The 23,964-nt window shown below is 44.6% G+C and overlaps 1 protein-coding gene across 1 annotated transcript; it reads left to right on the top strand.

Annotated features, from left to right (window-relative positions):
• The first annotated feature begins 10,754 nt into the window (after positions 1-10,754).
• LOC142490838 (olfactory receptor 6N1-like) lies at positions 10,755-21,550 on the top strand. Its single transcript, XM_075593259.1, has 3 exons — positions 10,755-10,759; positions 12,126-12,486; positions 20,555-21,550. The coding sequence occupies exons 1-3, from the start codon at positions 10,755-10,757 to the stop codon at positions 21,548-21,550; spliced, it is 1,362 nt and encodes a 453-aa protein (XP_075449374.1).
• The last annotated feature ends 2,414 nt before the right edge of the window (positions 21,551-23,964 follow it).

The following is a 23,964-nucleotide window of genomic DNA, read 5'->3' as shown; positions in this document are numbered from 1 at the left end:
TGCATATCTTACCACTGTAACCATTAACATTTTATCATGCAAACTATTCTTTTCCACTTTCTCCTCATCATTTAAATTTCTTCCTAGATCCCATTGAAAATAGTCTGTGCGGAGGAGTCCCATGCTACCTCTGTACATCTATATTTTGCACTACTTAAATGAGTGATGAATGGAACACAGACATGAATATCTTACTATTTTATAAAAAAAAGTTTTGTCCACCCATCCATGAGATAGAGCTCATCAGTGACTTCAAAATGCACATAGCCTGGTAGCAGATATGGAGAGTCAGATAGCTATAAAGTTAAGACAGAAATAAGACAAAGAAAGAGTGTCAGTTGATGTGAGGAGAAAGCAAGAATGCTGTAGGAGAAAGAGGCAGAAGGAATTGATGATATCACAAGGTATTAAATTAAAGATTTGCGGTAGAGAGAGTGAAGGAAGGGAGAAAGAGGAGTGTGAGAGGATGGAGCAGAGAAAGTGGGGAGAAAAAGTCAAACCTGTCATTATTTTGCAGAGGGCGGGTTGGTGCCCAAAGCGCGCATGTGCTGAGTCCTAGTTTAAAAAGTATTCAAACTTAAATCTTCTTCACTGGTTATGGCTACCTTATAACTGGACAGCAAAGGGGATAAGAACCATGATCATTTAATTAAAAATATTGAAAATTCAGACAGTGTATAGCACACTCACAAGTATAATATTTTTTTTTAAATATGTCCATCTCCAGTAGTAAGCCATGGGGTAGAGTTGTTGTAAGATACTATAAACTAACCTGTTGAAATAGTAGATGGGGTGGTATCTGCTATTGGTTTAGAAGATTTCTGGTGTATGCGTGTATATACTCTAGCTTTTAAAAAATAGAATGCAACCTAATCAGAGTTAGTAACTTTTACTGAAACACAAATGCAAGCGAGTCCCCTTACCCTGCCTCCGGTGTGGGGGATCTGGTCAGTGGTACCCCGGAGCTCCGCACGATCAGGAGGTGGGGGAGGACATTTTGAGAGTTGCGCATGCACAGTACGGCGAGGCGTGCATGTGCAGTGGTGGAGGCAGCGGCCATCTTAGGATAGCTCCGCAGATGCAGCTGCAGAACTACAAGTCTCAGAATCCCTAGGGGGAGGGACTATACCACATGGGACTGCCCAGCCAATAAGATTGTAGCAAGGGGGAAAACAGGATATCCTCTGCTTGCAGGGAACACACGCGCCAGTCCTAATGGAGGAAGCGAAGAAGAAGGTAGTTTCCAGGGAGAAGTGATTCCTGGCCTGGGATTAGGTCTTGCCCCCTTGGCCCCAGTTAGGCCCTGAGCCATAGAGGAGTGTTGTAGGGAAGGCCTCAGATAGGGACTCTACCCTACTGATACTTCTGCACCGGTGAACGGATGGCCATGCGGTGCTCTGCGACCTGGAATCAAGCCGCAGTACTCCAGAACAATCAGTTGAGACCCTCCATCTGGAGATAACCCCACGAGGTGGATCAGGATCCTTAGGAGAGAGGGGATTTGTGTTGGAGGCCCCGTTGCATGGGACCTGCTCCAACTCCCTATGCTTTAACCAGCTGAGTTCCACTAAGGTGTCCAAAGAGAATTACCTTGGTCTGCAGTGGTTTCCTGTCAAAGGACAGCTACTCTATAGGGGGACCACTGCTACAGTGACGAAACACCACTGAAACCCCAGGGCAGACTGCACCTGTGCGAAAGCTGTTAATAATGGGCCACCACTCTATGCCTAAGAAAGACAACTAGGACAACATTTAAAAAAAGTTGTGTTCTATTATTGGCTGTATGACTTCTTGCTGTGATCCAGCAGAAGAAAAAAACACTTGCCTTGTTTCATGTGATCCCCATGTTTAGCATCTCATTATTCCTTTACACAGGTGTAAAACTATATCCAAAAACATACAGTAAATTATCTGTACAAGTAAATTGCTTACAGTGCTCTCAGGCTCAATCAGCAACACTTTGGAAAGGATTGCATTGCACAGCTGTCTAACACTGGCAGGATAACATAAGGAAAAGATAACATTTTGGCAAAACATGCAATTACCCTAGGAATCAAGCATAACATTGTTCTCTGTAGTGCCAATATAAGCTTAAACATGAGGTTGTTTACAAATGGCATAAGACGCCTCTTAAGCTTGAAAGACTGAATTTCTGAAATAAATAATACTATGTAATATTTTTTTTCTGTATTCCTTTGTCTCTGGAGAATTCTACAACCCATTATTACAGCACCAAAAAGTTTTCACCCTGATACTGCCAGATCTGCCAGTTTAACAATTCATTGCTGGCCTCTCTGCCATTTTTGCGCAGCAATATTTAATTTAGATGGTACCAACATATCCAGCAATACATTACAAAATAATATACTACCTTACAACAGAGGCAACTATTATCCTTTTCAGTACTCTTGAAGTCTGGAATTCACTTACCGTAGTACACAACAGGCTCCTTCTGCTTATAAGACAGGCCGAGATACGGGTGGAAATTTCAGGTGAGAAAAGTGGGAAGGAGAAATAGATTTGTATGTCGTCTGCAAAAAATGGATGTTAAATCCAGGGGAGGAGATGAGATCAAAGAGGGTGGCTGTGTATAGGGAAAAGAGGAGAGGACAAAGGACAGACCCTTGGAGCACGCCCACTTGGAGGCTGGAGGGCCGAGAGGATGAATTTTTGAAGATGACAGAATAGGAGCAGTGAGAGAGATAGGATGAGAGCCTTGAGAGGGCGGTGTCAGTGATCCCAAGGTTGATGAGCGTACAGATGAGAGTGAGGTGATCAACGGTGTCAAAGGCTAAAGAGAGGTCGAGGAGTATGAGTATGGAGGAGAGTTTTGAGTAGTGAGCTTGGGAGTGAAAGTTGTGGATGGTGAGGAGGGCGGTTTAGAAGAGTGTGAGGGACGGAAGCCAGACTGGACATTGGGAATGAGGGAATGGGTGTGGATGAAGCTGGAGAGTTAGTTGTGCACAATCCGTTCGAAGAGTTTGGAGACGTATGGAAGGAGTGAGATAGGGCGAAAGTTGGAGGGAAGGGTCAAGAGTTTTTTTTGAGGAGAGGGATGATTACCACAGTTTTTAAGGAGTCTGGGTATTGTCCTCTGTATAGGGAGAAGTTAAAGAAGGAGATGAGATATGGGGAGGAGGAATGGGAGGAGAAGAGGGATGAGGGAGTGTTGAATAGGGTCAGAAGGGGATGTGGTGAGATGAGAGTGTTTGATTTTTGAGAGGCGATCATCGTCAGAGATTGAGCAGAAGGAGGGGAAAGTGTGGGTGGGTGTGGTGGATGGAGGAAAAGGGGGGACAGCAGTGGGGAAGGAAGCATGGATGATATTAATTTTTTGTGAGAAGTAGGAGTCAAGGTTCATGGCTAAGAGGGGGAGGGTGGCTTAGGTGAGAGAAATGGGGAGGGTCATAGCAGATTGTTTAGGGTGGAGAATAGTTGGCGTGGAAGAGGTGATAGTGATTTGATTAGGGTGTTATAGTATATATATATTTACAATTTGAGAGAGGAGGTGTATTGTTGGAGGAGGGATTGGAAGATAGCAAGTGAGGATGGGGAACGGAAAGATTTCCATGATCTCTCAGCTGTGCGAAGGAGAGACAGAGTGTTTTAATTTGGCTTGTGAGCCAGGGTTGAGGTGGCTTTGTGGTGGGACCCACAGGGTGGAGTGGTGCCATTGAATTGAGGGAGGAGGATAATGCAGAGTTGAGGGTGGATAGGGCAGAGATCAGTGCGAGAGATGAAAATAATGTGAGTGGGGGGAGGGGTGTTGAGGTGGAGGAGGTAAGGGAGGATGAGTCAATGGATTTGAGGTTTCTGCAAAGGAGGGGATTGGGTGGAGATGAGGAGAATTGAAGAGCAGGGAGTGTGAGGCAAAGGATGGTGGAGAGGAGGAGGTGAGGACAATGAGCATTGTGGGGAACTCGGCATGGCATCTTGCCATGAGGAAAAATTTGAGGGTGCCTCCGTGTATGTGGGTGAGGGGAGATTTAGTGAGAGAGAGGATGGGGCAGAGGAGAGGATAGTTGGTGAGGGACTGATAATGATTTGTGAGGTTGGTGTGAACAGTGGTTGTTCAGCAAGGGATAGGCATAATTGTAGTGGGGATAGACAATGGAGGTGTCAGTTATTGAAGGGGCAGTCTGTATAGGGGTAAAGGGTACAGTTAGTGGGGTAGTCATTTGTAATGGGGATGGTCATTTGTTAGCATTTGAGACAGGATTAATTCATTTTGAGAGCTCTAGGAAGGGAACAATCAGATTTTGGAAGCAATGGGGAAGGGAACAATTAATTAGGAATCACTGGGAAAGGGAACAATCTATCCATAAATACCTAGATGCAAAAAAATAAACGTCACGTGGAAACAGGACAAGCTCCTTGCAACCAGAGTAGACAAAGGAAGTAGGCAAAAGAACACTATTCAAAGCACAGACATAGCCAAATGAATCCAATAACTGTGTAACCTGAGGACGCCTTGTTGACTCAACATATCAGCGTCTGATAAAATCCCTCATTCTGATGATATCATCAAGGAGCTGCTGAGCCATCGAAGGCCGTGATGTTAGCACGTTGCGCGGTGGCACTCAATAAGCCATAGGGGGATCGGTGGAGCTTCACAGAAGCGTCTCCATTTTTGTGGTTGTGCATGCCGACACCCAGGTGCATGGAGGGAGATTGCGGAGTATCCTGACGTCAGCACGTCACATAGTTGTTTTCTGTATGAATATAGGGTAGTCGTGGAGTGCCACAGGCGCTTGCAGATACATAAAAATGTGGGGAGGAAAAAGATAAGTTAGATTTACAGAGGAATTAATTAATAATTAAACCATTAAGGTAAATAATTGGTAAACACCTCCTGCCTCTCCCTCAGAAGGTGTAATCAGGTGTAATATACACCAAATAACTGGGTTGAACTGAACACGACTTAGATATAATAAAGGGAATTTATTCCTTAGATAGGTGAACACAACAGATGGTACAAATAACAGACAAGAAATAACACTTACTTAGGGATTGAAATGATGAAGTAATCAGGAAACAGGATTAGCAATTCATATATCAATCAGGCATCAAGTTGTTGGTAAGAATGAAGACACTGAGTATAGGACTGACACTGGTTTATATGTAATTCCAGTCCTATACCTTATCATTGAGTGTAGATTATTGGAGAACAATTATCTGCACCCAGTCTCTAACGTGGGAACATTGATAACCCATGCCCCCAGCTAGTTGGCACATGCGTACTCCTAGCCCTGGGGGTCTCATTTCTTGAGCCCCACACCAAAAGTCAGGGCGCCTACATGTCTACCAGACCTGGATCTGGTCAGGAAACCTTTTGTTTGTAGGTGTGAATTATAACACTTACAGACCACTCAAGCCCTGCGTTTCTCCGCCCTAATTATACAGCCAGAGTGGCTGAGCCTTTGATCAGGGGGTCTGTTGTAGACAATGGGTCGCCCCCCTGAGCATTTACATTAACCAGATTCAGAAACCTTCGCTGGCTTTTCTCCCTGCTTCGAAATACATAATAGTTTTTAATATCAAGACATAGTAAAATAATCAGTTTGGCTGGGCCAAGCGGGCTGAAACTTGCCAGTCCCTCAAGCCGGAGGTGACTCTCCATGGTGGCCAAGTTTCAGCTCGCTGCTACTTACCTGGCTGGAGATACACAAATTGTATGTCCTGGGAGTCACGCCGTCCTCGGCGTGCTCCTCACTTACCCGTGGTGCCGCCGGGCTCTCCCGCGTCTCGTAGCGATCCTCCCTCCAGGAAGCTGATCGCCATATTGCCTAGGCGTGCGCGCGCATGTCAGCGCTCCCCTTCTAGTGTCAGGCCTGGGCGTGTACTCGGTCACGCGCCCGCAAGTACGGCCACACGGGGCGCGTCCACATGGAGGAGCACCAGCCTCTTAAAGGCATATCTCCTCTTTACAATGCCTCAATCAAATGTGCTTGTTCGTCTAGTCCCTCCTCCAGGGGTGTCTCTGGACCCTCAGCCTGGCCCATTCACACCACCCCACCTTGCTACTCTGCCATTGGACCCTCGTGCCTATAGCTACAACTTCAAGCTACTCATCGGCTGAGCATAGAACCAGTTGTTCTCATCACTCTCTGCCTCCCTAGTCCTGTCTTGTCCTGTCTTGTTTTGCAGTCTTCCTCGTGTACCGAACCGGCTTCCTCTACGACTACCCGCACCTCTGGCATCCCGAACTCGGCATACGGCAACACGACTCTCCGCACCTCTGGTATCCCGAACCCGGCAAACGGTAAACGATTACGTCCTTCTCTCTAACCCCGGACTTGGCAAACAGCACCCTCTACCATCCATACCTCTCCTGACGTGCCCTCGTGGCTGTGGGTGGCGTTATATCCTATCCCACCTCAGCACCGCGGTCCCGTCTCGTTTGTGGTGAGCACGTCCTGACATTATGCTCAGCCCAACAAACATGGACCCCGCTGAGGTGGAGCATACTTTAAATGCCCATACAAATCTCTTCACCAGGCTAGAGACTTATCTGGAACAAGCTGATAGGCGGATGGATACGTTACAGCAAATCCTTCATTCCCTTACCGTTCAAGTCCGAGCTCTCAGTCGGGAACCTTCACCCGTGGCTTCCACAGCCTTCGCAACCGCCTTTCCAGCACCTCCGTTTGCTTTGGAACCTCGTATTCCTGCTCCCAAACACTATGCTGGGGATCCCCAAAGATGTAGGGGCTTCCTTAACCAATGCCTCATCCAATTTCGACTCTCGCCCTCTTGTTTTGTCTCTTCTGTCTCCAGGGTCGGCTATATCGTGGCTCTTCTCATCGACGAGGCGCTGGCATGGGCTTCTCCCATCTGGGAACAACAAGTTCCCCTCACACAGTACATCGATCTCTTCGTTCAGGAGTTCCGAAGAGTCTTCGACACCCCTGCACGGCAATTAACGGCAGCATCATCACATAACCCAGGGACATCGACCCGTTGCCCGGTACGCTGTGGAGTTCCGCACACTTGCTGCTGAGACGGGATGGAATAATGAAGCACTATCTTCAGCGTTTTGGCAAGGTCTGTCTGAATCCCTATAGGATGAGCTCGCAGCGCGGGAACGTCCCACTGACCTAGAGGATTTGATCGGTCTGTGCGTTCGAGTGGACCAGCGTCTGCAGGAGCGGAGGACTGAACGTTCTCTTTACCGTCAACGGGTTTCAAGGCATCTTGCTCCATTGTTCATGGCTCCTACACTCCCTTCCGGGGACGCCCCGGAACCAATGCAGTTGGGAGGTAACAAGCTGTCTGCTGCCGAGAAACAACGTTGGCGCAATGCCGGTCTCTGCATGTACTGTGGCAATTCCGGTCACATAGTACCCCAGTGTCCCCACAAGCCGGGAAACGCCAACTCCCAATAAAATCCCGGAGAGTTTCGTTGGGAATACTGACACTTTCTCCCATCATCAAAGACGTCCTTCCCACCAGGATAATGTTGCCAGTAACATTGTCTGGAGAGGGGTTTCACACTCAAGCACGGACGTTCATTGACTCCGGTTCCGCAGGCAATTTCATCGATGAGACTTTTGCTAGACGGAACAATATTCCATTTATCAGTAAGAAGACGCCAGTAGGTCTGGAGGCCATTGACGGTCGACCTCTACAGCCGGCATTCATCACGCTACAGACGGTGCCTCTCCTACTGCTGCGGAGATCATTACCCTCGATGTTATCCACACTCCCTCTGTTGAGCTGATTTTGGGTCTTCCTTGGCTTCAACTCCATAATCCTTGCATCGACTGGACGGATTGGGAACCCATCCAGTGGGGTGCTCCTTGTGCCAAGACATGTACCAGGATTTTCCAGAAGATTGGTGGGTTGTCTACCCTGCCAGAGAAGGTCGACTCCCTACCTTCTGTGTATTGGGAATTCCGTGATGTGTTCGACAAGGCACGTTCCGAGGTTCTACCTCCGCACCGTCCTTTCGACTGTCCAATTGACCTACTACCCGGGGCACCTCTTCCCAGAGGACGATCCTATCCTCTCTCTCTCCCAGAGACTAAAGCCATGAACACTTACATTGCAGAGAATTTAGAGAGGGGTTTCATCCAAAAGTCTTCCTCTCCAGTCGGAGCAGGCTTCTTTTTCGTCCAAAAGAAGGACGGTTCTCTTCGTCCATGCATAGACTACCGGGGTTTGAATAACATCACACGCAAGAACCCCTCTATCCTCAGGAGTACCAGTGGTTGACAAGCGCATCTCCCGGCTGAAAGACTTATGGACGAGGATTCAGGAGAACTTAAAGGTTGCCACAGGGAGACAGAAACTCCAGGCAGACCGCCTTCGACGCCCGGTCCCGGAATTCGTCCCAGGAGACAGGGTTTGGCTTTCTTCCAGGAATATCCGACTAAAGGTGCCTACCATGAAGCTAGCACCCAAGTTCCTCGGTCCCTTTCCTGTGGTCAGGAGGATTAATCATGTGGCTTATCGCCTGCACCTTCCACCCTCGATGAAGATCCCTTCAGTCTTTCATGTATCTTTGCTTAAACCAGCATTCCACAGTCCTCGCTTTTCTAAGACCACGTCTCCTCCACTTCCTCTTCTGGAAGGTCAACAGGAGTACGAGGTTCAGTCTATCCTGGATTCTAGGATTTCCAGAGGAGGAGTACAATACCTGGTCCACTGGAGGGGTTCGGACCAGAGGAACGTTCCTGGATTCCCCACCGGGATCTCCAAGCGCCTCGACTCGTCCAGGCTTTCCATCGTAAGAATCCCTCCAAGCCATGTCATGGACGCCCGGAGGTCGCCCCTGAAGGGGGGGGTACTGTAAGGTCCTGGGTGTCACGTCGTCCTTGGCGTGCTCCTCACTTACCCGTGGTGCCGCCGGGCTCTCCCGCGTCTCGTAGCGATCCTCCCTCCAGGAAGCCGATCGCCATATTGCCAAGGCGCGCGCGCGAACGTCTGCGCTCCCCTTCTAGTGTCAGGCCTGGGCGTGTACTCGGTCACGCGCCCGCAAGTACTGCCACACGGGGGCGCGTCCACATGGAGGAGCCCCAGCCTCTTAAAGGCATATCTCCTCTTTACAATGCCTCAATCAAATGTGCTTGTTCGTCTAGTCCCTCCTCCAGGGGTTTCTCTGGACCTATCCCTGCCTCAGCCTGGCCCATTCACACACCCCCACCTTGCTACTCTGCCATTGGACCCTCGTGCCTATATATACCCTACAGCTTCATTAACTCCTCAGCTGAGCATAGAACCAGTTGTTCTCATCACTCTCTGCCTCCCTAGTCCTGTCTTGTCCTGTCTTGTTTTGCAGTCTTCCTCGTGTACTGAACCGGCTTCCTCTACGACTACCCGCACCTCTGGCATCCCGAACTCGGCAAACAGCAACATGATTCTCCGCACCTCTGGCATCCCGAACCTGGCAAACGGTAAACGATTACGTCCTTCTCTCTAACCCCGGACTTGGCAAACAGCACCCTCTACCATCCGTACCTCTCCTGCCCCGACCTGGACTCCCAGACCACTCTACTCTCAAGACGTGCCCTCGTGGCTGTGGGTGGCGTTATATCCTATCCCACCTCAGCACCGCGGTCCCGTCTCGTTTGTGGTGAGCACGTCCTGACACAAATACAGTTTAAAACCCTTTTTACTTTAATGCAGGATTCTCTGCTCTATAAATAAATCTCTGCTTTCCACTCTCCCATTGAAATCAACGGGCTTCGCCACTATAGGCTTTCAATGGAGCAAATCCGCCGTTGAAATCAATGGGCTCCGCCGCTATAATCTTTCAATGGAGCAACTCCGCCATTGAAGTCTATAGGAAAACCACCATTCTTTATATTCGCCCATACTCCGTCTGGTTTATCGGAGAGGGCTGGGAATGGCCATGAGAACAAAATCCCAGCCCTCTGGTCCTCACAGAACCGGAGATACGAGCTACACATTTTACACTTTCGGACTTAGCCATTTCTTCCCGCTGCTTTTCCCTCCACCATTGGAGTCAATTGCGCGACCCTCTTAGTGAGCGTGACCCTTTACGGGGTTCCTTGATTCTTGGACCCGGTGGTGGTCGAGTGTGGGGGTTCCTAGGATCTAGGCGAAAATAATTTTATTCCTGGGTGCCCTAGAACCTAAGTTTCCCACACCAATTGTGCTTGACCTTGAACAAGTGTGATAAAAGCTCTTTTTAAGATATTGTATCCGCTTCTGCGGTTTGCGGTTTGGATGGCTGCCAACCCGTTCCTGGAGGTCAGCGTCGAGTAATCCCCATTGAAATGAATGGCTCCATTGACTTACAATGGGGAACTGCCGCTCCACCTCTTGGGGTGCCACCTGCTGATCTTCTATGGAAACGGGCCCAAACCGCCGGATTCGCCATAGGATTAAATGGAGCTGCAATGGCGATTTATGGGACACTGCAAAATGGAGCCTGAAAAGGCGGGAACATGGAACAAAGGGCTATAATCACTTCCTAACTATTAACCCTTCTCCTCCCGAACGGATCCCAGTGTGCGTGTGTGGTGCAGACACGGGAATGGTGACAATACATTATAACAGGGGAATATACGTTTGGATGTTGCAGCAAGGTAAAACCACATTCCTGGACCACAGTCCAGTTAACCCCTTGCCTCCCATGTGAGGTCAGGGGGTGGCCATACGGGGTGCAACCCCTTTAATACCGGGCCAATCCCCCTCTCCCTCTACACAGGCTTTATATAAGGCCTGATGAGAACAAGAAATTGAGCGCAAAATGCTGTGTATTAGAAAGTGTATATTTGATAATAAATATGACGTAAGTTGTTGAATAGTTCTGTGATGGGTGCAGCAATGGTGTAGATTCGTTCCAAATCCTCTATAGAGGTAGCAGCAAGAAGGGTCTGAAGCGCACTCTTGAAAGGGCGTTAGGGGTAGGATCAAAACGCCCCTTGAAGAAGTCGAATCTGACAAAACGCATTGGGCTCCACTGCAGAGAAAAAGTACAGCCTACTGAACCAGAGGGAGTGTGGAGGATCACCCAGGACATTTGAACCCTTACATATATTGATTTTCTGTGGATGGCCACCACGAGGGCTTGCTATAACCAGGGGTTCTCCAGGACTGCACCACTCACTACCTGACCCAGAAGATACTTCTGTCTACGTTTGCTTACTTACCTGTTGTCATATTCTCTAGCCTGCTGTTCCCATGCTTGGCCACCGGGACTGCTGCCACTCTCAATGTCTGGTTCTAGCCTGCAGTACCTATACTTGCCCACCGGGAGTGCTGCTGCTAAACTAAGGAACATTCCAGACTCTGATATTGACACCTCTGCACCTGTGCTCCACCTCCCAGCCTGCCTACTGTATATAAACCTCCCTTTCCTGTTCCTCTTTGCCTGTTTATACTGGTTCCTTAGCTTCTGCAAGGTTCCTGTGTTTACTGTTGTGCTAGCTATTGCTATCATCCTGTTCCAGTTTCCTCGTTGCCGACCTCTGCTTGTTTCCTGACTTCGCTACCTGCCGCCTGCCTCGGACCCCTGCTTGTTTCCTGACTTCGCTACCTGCCGCCTGCCTCGGACCCCTGCTTGTTTCCTGACTTCGCTCCCTGCTGTTCCTGCCACTGGGATCCATTTCAGCCGAAGTCCAATCCTTGACACCTGTAAGTGTTTGCTATTTGTTATTATTGCTTTACATAAAGTTTTCTACATTATCCCTGTGTCCTCTGCTTTCCTTTGCCGGGAGTATCCTGTCCTTCCAGTGACAACTCATCACATCATATAAGTTGATTACTTGGAACAACCAAAATGCTTATATTGCTTATTTGTATTTTGTTTGTTTTTTGAATGGGTAAAAGCACTGTCTAGCCATCTTTGGTTAATAGCACTTTTACCCATTCTGTTGTTGCTTCTGGGTTTGGGTGAAGCTTGTAGTTGCCCAAGGGTGGGTGTTTAGGCCTTGTGGGAGGGTAACATTATCTTAGTGGTTTTAAAAGCTAAGGTAATGAAGTGCTTAACTTCTGCTGCCACCCTCCCACAAGGCTAAGCCCCCACCCTGTGGCAACTATAAGCTTCACCCACCTACCAACAACTATGCAGTGCCTGATTTGTAACCCTTTCATTACCTTAGCAGTTAGCCGCTAAGGTAATGAAAACGGCAGCAATGTTTTTTTTCCTCCCCAAGATTTATACCTAAGGATGACGGTGACCTCTGGACACCTGCGGAGTCCACCCAGAGAACACTAGGGCACCCGTGTGGACCACCCAGAGGCCCCCGAACACCACCTGGGACCAACCAGAGACACACGCGGGGACCAACAGGAGATATCCGGACTTACACGGGGACCACACAGAGATACCCGGACACACTCGGGAACCTCCCGGAGATACCCAGACACACGTGGGGACCACCCGGAGATACCGGTCACCTGCGTGGACAACTCGGAGGCCTCCGTAGGCCCCTTGAAACCTTTGTGGACCCCCAGAAACCCCCTAGAGACCCATGGGGGTCCCTGCGGGTCTCCGGAGGCTCCCCACCATCCTCTGTGATTATTCCTGTTAAGAAAAAAAAAGACTCACTCTGCAAAATGATACCTATAAAACAGAACAGCACATTGTGACATCTAATCCATAATTATAAACAATTATGGAAACCATCCAATGAGTAATGAACAATCTAATAAGCACTTGACTGCTAATCACTTCCAATTAAAAGTACAGTATATTTTTTTCTAATTACTTTTGAAAACGTCATAAAATCCAATGATAACCCATTTAGCAGAGGCCTTTTTTTTAGCCAACAGGGAATTATACTAAAAACCTTAAAGGCCTCACACGATTAAAGACAAAAAATCATTCAGTTTTACTCTAATACCTGAGTCAAAGCTGATGAAGTGATGACAACTCCCTACTGATTATTTTGAAAATCTGGTAAAGAAGAAAGATAAATACAAATAGAGCAATTAGTTTTAACAATAAAGTCCAGTAATCTGACATCTTCATTTTGACTGTGAAGTGTCCAGAACATACTGTATATACAGCAATCACACATAGGGCTCTAAGATTTTGTATCTATAACAAAAGATACAATTAAACACAATAAAGATAATCAAAAGCAAACAATCAATAATAGGAACTTTTTTTTATCCTAATAACCAATACAGAGGGATATAATATACTGTAAATCCCATGACACTAGATCAGGCAGAGGTTGATCAATAAAGGCACATCTAAATGATCAAAATAAATTAATATTATGATAATAATCATGATGGTAATTTCCCAGTCAATCCACATATTACAATATTAGTTTACAAATAACATGAGAAATAATTTTCTTCATTTAATCCAAAATTGTACATATCATTCAGGGTTTTGTCCTAATACAATGTTGTATTGGATTTAATATCCTTTTAAACATCTTATTTGTTCTGTTATTTTTTAACTTTTATTTGCTAATTTGTTTGGGTGATATCAATGGTGACTTGTAATAAAAATAGGGTTACTTACCCCACCCTGGATGAAGACCATACTCATCGTCAAGGCAGAAGCCCACAAGAACCAATCCAATAAAGTGTCAATGCCGAAACATAAAAAATCCATATTAACAAATCCAGGGCCCAATGGCCACCATAAAAAAGTTAATTATAAATAATCCAAGACCTGATGGCCTAAACAAAACCTCCAAAACCAAAGCAATGACAAATAATCCAAAACCAGGTGGCCTTCTGATAATCTAAGGTGGCCTGCAACGTGGGATCCTCAACTTCTCCCAAGGCCCTCGTTCCTCTGTTGATTGAAGAATGTCTTTGGTGGGTATTTCTTCTTTCATCTTAAAAGCACACTAGGCAGTAGAACTATCCAGCAGCTGATCCAGCTCGTTGTCAGAGCTGATGCTCTGAATAGCAGAGTTACCATGTTAAATTCTGCAGCACGGGGACTGTCAGCAACTCTCGATCTCAAGGAGGACATCCTGGGAAAGCTAGTCCCCATCATTTAGAAGATCTAAAGCCCACTGCAACCTCCCCATTTGGCAGAGTAAGCTATCTAAGATAGCGCCCAGTGCCTAAGGACTCAGGAACCCCTGCAACAGCTTTGTTTACCTGGGTAAGCCATTCAAGCTGGTGCTCAGCACCTAGAGCATTAGGAGACCCTTGTTACCTCGTTTTATTTAATGGTGGTTTTTTAAACTGTGTTTTTGCATGTGTTGTTCCCTGCTGGCTCCTATCAGAATAAACCCCTAATTTATTTAGCCCTTAGTCCTTTCTGGTGCTTGCGAGTTCAGTGTAAATCACTATTCTTCGGTGACAGATTATATTAATATAGATTTCTATATTTGTTTTACAACTAGATTTCTAATTGTATTCTAGTGATTCTAATCCTTGATTAGGGACCTCATGTAAATGAAGCATTGTCAGGCTTTCTAGTGGGATGAGTTAATGTCCAATAATATCTGCATTATAAATAATCTGTAACCAAATTGATGGATTTTATGTATGGAATAAAACTACACCTGATTTTAATGCCAGATTTCTGAACATCTTTTCTTTGTTTGGTTTGGAGATCATCGAGACAAAGGGGCACTAGAGTGGAGACCTCTCCTGATATTGTCATGGGAACATCTGTATGTGTTTTCCAGGGGAAAAATGGAAACAAAAAAATTAAAGAAATATGGGCCCTCCCGTTATTGCTTTATAGATGGAACAGTTATAGTAGTTCATACAGTACACTTAACAAATCATGACCTATGTCAACCTAGAAGTTGTGTTTGTGGCTTGCAAAGCTGTTTGTGTGCTGGGTTGGCTTGTTTGCCCCCCCGTCTGGGCCTGACACAGACTTGCAGGAACTGGAAACCGTCTGCTTATAAAGGAAGGTATGTGGTTTGTTCAAGAAGCTGAAAGTAAACAGGTGCGCAGTAGGCTGGACAGGTAGTGCTCAGAAGTGTACTTGTACACCAGAGCTACGGCCTTTGAGTTGTAGGTTTGAGTCTTTGATGAACTGACATACAGTACTAGACTACTGTATGTTGGCAGCTGTGGCAGTGCTCAGTCACACAATAAATAGTCTTTTGCAGACATATGAGTGTTTCACACGAGACAAAGAGAAACAAAAGTGTAGGAGGACTTCAATTTAGTAGTGTCTCCAGTTGTGGGTTCTAATCCTGTTGGGCCTGACACCAGTACACAATTCCAGTCAGTAGGTCCCTCCTTCTCTTCCATTTTAGCAATGTTACAGAGGAAAAAGTTTTAGTGACAGTGTGAATGGGAGGTACGAGTCAAATGTGGCACGTAGGCAGCATGCTGATTAACTGATGATAGTGCTATTGAAAATAATGAGTAAGTGGACAATAGCGCCAGACTTTGGAAGGAGTACTGTATAAGGATTCTGTCTTCGACATTGTACATTTCAGTCCATCCAGAATTATTAATTGTTGTAATTTAGTTTTAATAAACCCTTTAGGTTAGATAGTGTGCTTTTTTTCCTTATCCTTTATCTACCTTCCTACATCAGTAACCTGAAACTTAGAAGTGCAATGGTATGAAGTATCACTTTATAGAGTAGGACTTTGTGTGTGTTACTAAGGGTACTTAAGGTAAAGGTTGGTACTGCTGTAGAGTGCCTATACAGTATGTTATGCTACACGGGTTTAAATTCACATTTACCATGTTGGTACTACTACAGTAATAATCGTACTTAACCTTCAAATCTGACTTTATTCAAGGTGTATTTGTTGTGAGTAAAATGAGTCTGGCTTGGTTTATCCCCTATATTATTAGTCCCCAAAGGTGCACAAAGGTATCTGGTGTGTGCTATTTTCATGACTGTATGACACAATTCTAGCCATACAATTAAGTATGGCTCAGATGTCAAAAAAGTATCAACCTTCTGTTTAATCATTCTCTTGGGATGTTAAAAAAATCATTTAAATACCCGCTCTTCCAATTAGGAGGCTTAGAAGTGGAATGTAGAATAGAGATCACACACAAAGTGTGCATCGCAAGATAGAGATTAAACATATTCTATTTGTAAACATGAAAAACACAGCTGAGTTGGCTTTTTAGTATTTTAAACATTAACAATAACCTCTTATGCTATGGAAGTTTATCTACAAAAGGTAAGTGCTGCACCAAAGCAGTGGAAATATTGTTTTCCTATGTTTCATTTGTCTGGCACTCTTGCACTTACAGTAGTTAATTTCAACGATGCATACTGCACATACTGTACAGTATAACAAGGTCTCCCATAGTGCAGGTTACATTACACATAGGGAGTGCCATTGTTTTCCTTAGGTGGCATTAGGCATTAGGTGTGATAACTGCAGGTCACAGGAAAGAAGATTTAATCAGGTATTAAACATTTTCATGACATAGTCTATTTGATGAGCTAATGATTAGACAGTATATAATATATATGCATGGTGTCCTATAAGGTACTTTCAGTGTCTAGCTCTTCTCAAGGAACTTTGCATTTGCTTACTGTTCCCACCCACAAAATACTCAAAGAACAGGCATGAAAACTATTAAAAAATACATATATAATGTAGGATAAACATGATTCTATTCCAACCTGCTACAAATGAATAGGTAGCATGATACTTTTCAACAAATAGATTACAGTATACAAGATTACAAACCATACATGGTTCTTCTTTACTTATGGCACTAGCAGTATTATGGCTGAAGAAAATCTGTGTGAGTTAAAAAAATATATATGAGACGTGCTATATTCTGTAGTAGCATGTACTCCTCACATAGATAAAGGTAATATTCCTATTTATTTTTAAGTGGGAGCAGGTTGGACAATCGTAGTTTCCCTGAAACTACTGTAACATAATAGGAAAAAAGGAGAATTGTCCACAACACTCCTTTAAAAAAAAAAAAAATATATTACTTTATTACTGTATCTCCATCACAGATACAAAAAAAAAGTGAAAGCATTGGACGATTGACAGAGAATTGACAGAGGCCAATGGAGTAAAGAGTGAGCAGGTGAACGAGGTGATCAACAGTGTGGAAGGCAGCAGAGAGATTCAGGAGAATTAGAAAGTAGAAGTGACCCTTAGACTTAGCTATGAGTAGGTATTTGTTAGTGCTGTCTCGACGAAGTGCAGAGGATGGATACCAGATTGCAAAGAGTTGGAGAAGAGAATGTGAGTCAAGCAGTTGTTTATAAGCCACTCAAGTAACATGGAGGCAAAAGGGAGGAGAGAGGGCGTAAGGAGATATAGAGGGAGGTTGGGTCAAGAGAGGTGCTTCTTTTGAATGGGCGTGATGAGTGCATGTTTAAAGGAAGCTGTGAATGTGCCGGAAATGAGAGAGAGGTTAAAAAATTGACTTGGTTAGGTTTTAGTGCACCACAGAGGGAGTGGAGGAGATTTGAAGGAAAAGGATCAAGGGGCCAAGTTGTAGGGTAAGATGATGATGACCTGAGGGTGGATGTAGTTGGGCAAAGGGTGAAAGTTGGAGTGTGTGGAGCCTGACATGAAGATATGTCATGTCTGATGAACTCAATCTTATCTGTGAAGAAGGCGGCAAGGTCTTGGGCCATGAGGGTGGAAGAGTGTGCAGGTATGGTTGGGCAGAGAAGGGAGTTTAAAGTGGCGAACAGATGTGGAGGGTTAATAGACAGAGTTAGTATGGGTGAGGAAAAGCAGGTTTGTTTGGCAAGGGAAAGGGCAGAGTTATGGGAGGACAGTATTAATTTATAGTGGAGGAAATCGGATTTAGAGTGTGCAGTCTTCTAAGGACTCCGTCTGCAAAACCTGCACCCACCCCTCCGAAGCCGACGTCACATGGGAGTAACATCAGAGATACCCGACGTTTCACTATTCGGCTTCATGATTTACGTGATGTCGGCTTCGTAGAGGTGTGTAGGTTGTGCGAGTCAGAGTGCTTAGGAGACTGCATCCATGGGCAGCACAGTGCTCTGATCACGGAGGGAGGGATAACATTCATAGTAGTTAGTTTACCGCAACGAACTACTGTAGCTAGCTATATTGGGATCTAAGAGAGTTAGCACTGAGCATACTTATTTAATGCAGTTTACCTACCTTTTATCAATACTTACATAAGACCTGTGTTTCAGCTCAGCTGGTATTTATAGCAAGACTAAAGGAGATTGTGTATTACTCCAAGAGATAGTTTTTTTTTTCAGCTGACATCTATTTAGACAGGACTGGCCGAGTCCCTTCATAGGGGCTGCTCATTTTCTACTGTATAGTAGAGGTTACCTCACAGGCTTCCACTTTTTAGCTGCTGTGTACTACGAGGAACTCCCCTCTCTCCTTTAAGTCCACTTAATTCACCACCCTCACCAGCAACGGCATAACTTACCAGGAAAAGATTATTTTTACGGATTGGTTAGGTGGTTCATCTGAGTAGATTTGCCAATGCTCTAGTGCTATCCACATCTGCCCTGCTATCCCCTGTTTAACCTATCAGACTGACCTTCAACAGGCAACAAAGGTATACCCAACGTAATACAGTCTGAGATACTATTATTCCAATTTTGGCTGCAACTATTCGCCAACTGCCCAACCTCAGAGCACATACCCACCTCGGTCCATTTTTTTTTTAAAAGTTGGTTTCTTCGTGTAAAATTTGTGTGCCATGGTTGTGGCTTATGTTATTGGAGGTTACGTGTGGTGGCAGGAGCCATCATGTCTAAGGATGGTCTTGGCCTGAGGTAGGGATGTAAAAAAGGAAAAGAAAGTAGGTACACTGGCGACACACTTTATTCGAGCTCGGCTAGTCCCACGAATTCGGGTATACTCGGGTGTATTGAGGTTTGTGACTGTTTTCTGCCCGAGTGCATTGCGTTATTTTCCAGGCAGGGATTGAAGCATTTTATTCCCGCTGGCTGCAATACTGCACAGTATATATGTATATACTGCATTACAATTCATGAATTTATGCCATCTGGTAGACACGCGAAGCATTGCAGCCTATTAAATCCTAATCATTATCATTTAACAGATCAGCCGCCCGTCAGCCAGGCATGAACCATGGCTGGGAAGGCAAACGCAACGGGGCTTGTTTGAGGTGAGGAGCGGCGCATTCCAGGTATCTGCCAGGTACAAACTGGGCATTTGCTCGAATAAAGTGTGTCGCAGCAGTAACATGATACTTTATATTGAACCAACAATGGTTAAGCGTATACAAGTGTCCTTCAGGTATGGCTATTTTTGCCTTTTTCATTTTCCTGTTTTTCTTTTCACGAGAAATAAGAGACATATGTGGCTACAGTTCGTTTCTGCCTTCCGTCCACAATTAAATATAAAGTATAGAATAGACATTAGGATACTTGGATACATAGACTAATGTGACTACAAATATATTTTATCTTCTTGACCAATTTAAAATAAATTACATTCATACAGCAATATTTTGTTAAGCTTTCAATTATGAAAACATCCATCTTTGCTGTAATACCATCCCATTCTAAAACAACTCATTCTGCAATATATGTGCTTAATATCAAGAATTAGTAACAACAACAAAAAATGTTATATGTGAATTAAAATCAATGACTGTTTAAAAATATGTATTTAGTTTTTTATTTGTTATTATAGTAATTGTTTATGTTTTCTAAGCAAATAATATTGATTCAAAACAATATATATTAATTGAATACTAAACATGCTAAAGCCCAATGACGTAATTGTGTATTCAACAATAGGTTGAATTATGTGCTTTCAACACAAGGTTTTTTTTCCCATTAAAACTGTGATAGTTGTGATTGAGTCACTTTCTCGTAGAAACTCCCATTGACTTCAATGACACTTTCCATCCAATAGTGCCCCAATTTGCACTAAGGCAGATTAATGAAGTTACAAAGGAATTTGTACACAATACACATTGTAATGACTAATGCACAAACAGACAATGCATTTCAAATGGCTCCTGCAAAATACGCTACAGCATTGTTTCCCAACTCCTGTCCTCAGGGATCCCCAACAGGTCGGGTCTTAAGGATATCCCTGCTCCAGCACAGTTGGGTCAATCAGCAGCTCAGTCATTTTGACTGAGTCACCTGTGCTGGAGCAGGGATATCCTTAAGACCTGACATGTTGGGGTTCCCTGAGGACTGGAGATGTGAAACACTACACTACAGTATGTCCAGTGCCATCGACTAACATAGAAATATGTGTGATCTATTGTTACATTCAGTATAGTATAATCTTAGTACAGGTAAACCCCGTTATAACGCGACCCGTTATAACGCGAATCGGTTACCTGTACATGTGTAACCCAACTTATGTTCTCTGGGGCACTGCAAAACAGGCTCTGTGATCTTGTTGCTGTTGGATTCACACTATTCTTTAATGCAACTTACCAGAAAAGCAGGACCACAGAATATACCTCTAGCTAAATCCATATAACCATTGAATCATCATTGATCTGTGATCTGTGATATCCACAGCTATATTTGGAAGATATTATGATAATGTTGCAGCCAACGGCTGAAATAACATCTGTAAATGCAGGATTTTTTTTATAAAATATCTATTATGTGTTACAGTTATGTTTAAGTTTGATTTATTACTTGCAACTATTTATATAGCTTTAAGATATTCGACCTTGTTCATGATAATGTGATCTACTTTATGCCCAGGTAAATGGAGAATACATTGATTACATTGGAACTTCCAATCTGACCACCAGCCCTGTGACAGAGTTCATCATTTTTGGGTTTCCAAGCCTACAAAGATTCCAGACTTTGCTGTTTTGTGTTTTTCTCATTATATACCTCTTCACAGTCACAGGGAATGGCACCATATTCCTCCTTGTCATGCTGGACAAGCAGCTTCAGACTCCCATGTATTTCTTCGTCAGCAACTTATCCTTCATAGATATGAGTTACACGTCGGTTACTGTCCCTAAGATGCTGGCAAAGTTCTTAATGAATATGGACACCATTTCCTACACTGGCTGTTTCATGCAGATGTATTTCTTTCTCTCTCTGGGAGCAACTGAGTGTCTGCTTCTGGCTGTAATGGCTTATGATCGTTATCTAGCCATCTGTTACCCACTTCATTACCATACAACCATGACCAGAAGGTTATACATCTTCTTGTCTGCTGCAGCATGGACTGGGGGATTTGCAGCTCCAGTGACCGGTTTAACTTTAGCTTTGAGGCTTCCTTTTTGTGGGCCAAATATTATTCACCATTATTACTGTGATCACCCACCTTTACTCCAGTTGGCTTGTACGGACACCTCCTTAAATGTTGTTGTAGGTTCATCGTTAAGCGCCATTGTACTTTTAATATGTTTCACTCTGGTTGTAATATCATACATTAAAATCATATTGTCAATCCTCAAAATAACATCCCATGAAGGACGTAGAAAAACATTTTCCACCTGTGCTTCTCATTTTGTTGTTGTGAACATGTTTTTCCTACCTATTATATTCATGTACATCCGCCCAACTGCATCCTACTCCTCTGATGTGGACTCGCTTGTGGCCCTGCTTTATACAGTAATAACACCCATGATGAACCCGGTCATATACAGTATGAGAAACAAAGACATTAAGAACGCTTTCAGAAAGAAAATAAGAATTAAATGGCCCTCGTGCTTGAAACTGAGAATGCATCATATCATTTAAATAAGACAAAGGTCTGAAGTACAGAAAAATGTGTACATATACAAATAATGGGGATTTGTACCGTAAAATAATGAATCAAACTGACCAAATTAGTGCATAGAATATACAGTAAACAAAAATATGTGCAAATAAGCTAAAAAAAAAAAGGGCAAACATAGGGAAGCATGTGAACGTGACTAATAAGCCCGGAATAAATATTGCAGGTAACCCCCTGTGGAAATATGAGAGTCTTCTGCTAATAAAGTTGGATGAAAGGGCATCAAATCTAGAGAAAGTGGAAAAGAAAATCCAGGTAGGATATTTAAAGCCTGATGTGAATTCCAACATTCATCCCTGTTGAAGTGACCATGCAACGCATAGAATTGTGTTGGTGCCGCCAGTTTAGTCATTGTACTTGGGACTTAGTGCCTTTATCAGACTTTACCATTCACGTGGCAAAGGTTTGGACTTAGCCGGCACAGAAGACGCTGATGTCATCTGATGCGCATCAGTTACTGTTGTGCCTCTTTCTATCTGGCCGAGCAGCATCATAATTGCGGTTTCCAGCGGAACACGCTAGACCCACCAGAAGGAGACACAGATGGCTCCTGCAGAGGATCTATTCATCTAGCGTTCCCTCCCAACCCCTTTTCCTCCCATGGTCCAGGGAGGATGGTCCTTGCAACCCTCACCTACCTTGATGATCTGGATCGGATGAGGATGCGATGGCTCATGGCCTCCCAAGGATACACGGTTTATGACCTATTGCATTTAACTCCTTTTTATTTTGTACTGTACTTGCATATCTTACCACTGTAACCATTAACATTTTATCATGCAAACTATTCTTTTCCACTTTCTCCTCATCATTTAAATGTCTTCCTAGATCCCATTGAAAATAGTCTATGTGGGGGAGTCCCATGCTACCTCTGTACATCTATATTATGCACTACTTAAATGAGTGATGAATGGAACACAGACATGAATATCTTACTATTTTATAAAAAAATGTTTTGTCCACCCATCCATGAGATATAGCTCATCAGTGACTTCAAAATGCACATAGCCTGGTGGCAGATATGGAGAGTCAGATAGCTATAAAGTTTAGACAGAAATAAGACAAAGAAAGAGTGTCAGTTGATGTGAGGAGAAAGCAAGAATGCTGTAGGAGAAAGAGGCAGAAGGAATTGATATCACAAGGTATTAAATGAAAGATTTGCGGTAGAGAGAGCGAAGGAAGGGAGAAAGAGGAGTGTGAGAGGATGGAGCAGAGAAAGTGGGGAGAAAATAGTCAAACCTGTCATTATTTTGCAGAAGGCGGGTTGGTGCCAGAAGCACGCATGTGCTGAGTCCTAGTTTAAAAAGTATTCCAAACTTAAATCTTCTTCACTGGTTAAGGCTACCTTATAACTGGACAGCAAAGGGGATAAGAAACATGATCATTTAATTAAAAATATTGAAAATTCAGACAGTGTATAGCACACTCACAAGTATAATATCATTTTTAAATATGTCCATCTCCAGTAGTAAGCCGTGGGGTAGAATTGTTGTGAGATACAATAAACTAACCTGTTGAAATAGTAGATGAGGTGGTATCTGCTATTGGTTTAGAAGATTTCTGGTGTATGCGAGTATATAGTCTAGCTTTTAAAAAATAGAACGCAACCTAATCAGAGTTAGTAACATTTACTGAAACACAAATGCAGGCGAGTCCCCTTACCCGCCTCCGGTGTGGGGGAGCTGGTCAGTGGTTCCCCAGAGCTCCGCACGATCGGGAGGGGGGGAGGAAATTTTGAGAGTTGCGCATGCGCAGTACGGCGAGGCGTGCATGCGCAGTGGTGGATGCAGCTGCGGAACTACAAGTCTCAGAATCCCTAGGGGGAGGGACTGTACCACATGGGACTGCCCAGCCAATAAGATTGTAGCAAGGGGGAAAACAGGATATCCTCTGCCTGCAGGGAACACACGCGCCAGTCCTTGCGCAGGAGGTGAAGAATAAGGTAGTTTCCAGTGATTCCTGGCCTAGGCCTAGATCTTGCCCCGTTGGCCCCAGTTAGGCCCTGAGCCATAGAGGAGTGTTGTAGGGAAGGCCTCAGATAGGGACTCTTCCCAACTGATACTTCTGCACCGGTGACCGGACGGCCACGCGGTGCTCTGCGACCTGGAATCAAGCCGCATTACTCCAGAACATTCAGTTGAGACCCTCCAGCTGGAGATCACCCCACGAGGTGGATCAGGATCCTTAGGAGAGAGGGGATTTGTGTTGGAGGCCCCGTTGCATGGGACCAGCTCCAACTCACTATGCTTTAACCAGCTGCGTTCCACTAAGGTGTCCAAAGAGAATTAACTTGGTCTGCAGTGGTTTCCTGTCAAAGGACAGCTACTGTATAGGAGGACCACTGCTACAGTGACGAAACACCACTGAAACCCCAGGG

Source organism: Ascaphus truei, chromosome 3 (assembly GCF_040206685.1).
Source record: "Ascaphus truei isolate aAscTru1 chromosome 3, aAscTru1.hap1, whole genome shotgun sequence".
Lineage (NCBI taxonomy): Eukaryota > Metazoa > Chordata > Amphibia > Anura > Ascaphidae > Ascaphus > Ascaphus truei.
Note: the sequence above shows the minus strand (reverse complement) of the source record. Positions and strands in the feature narration are given on the sequence as shown.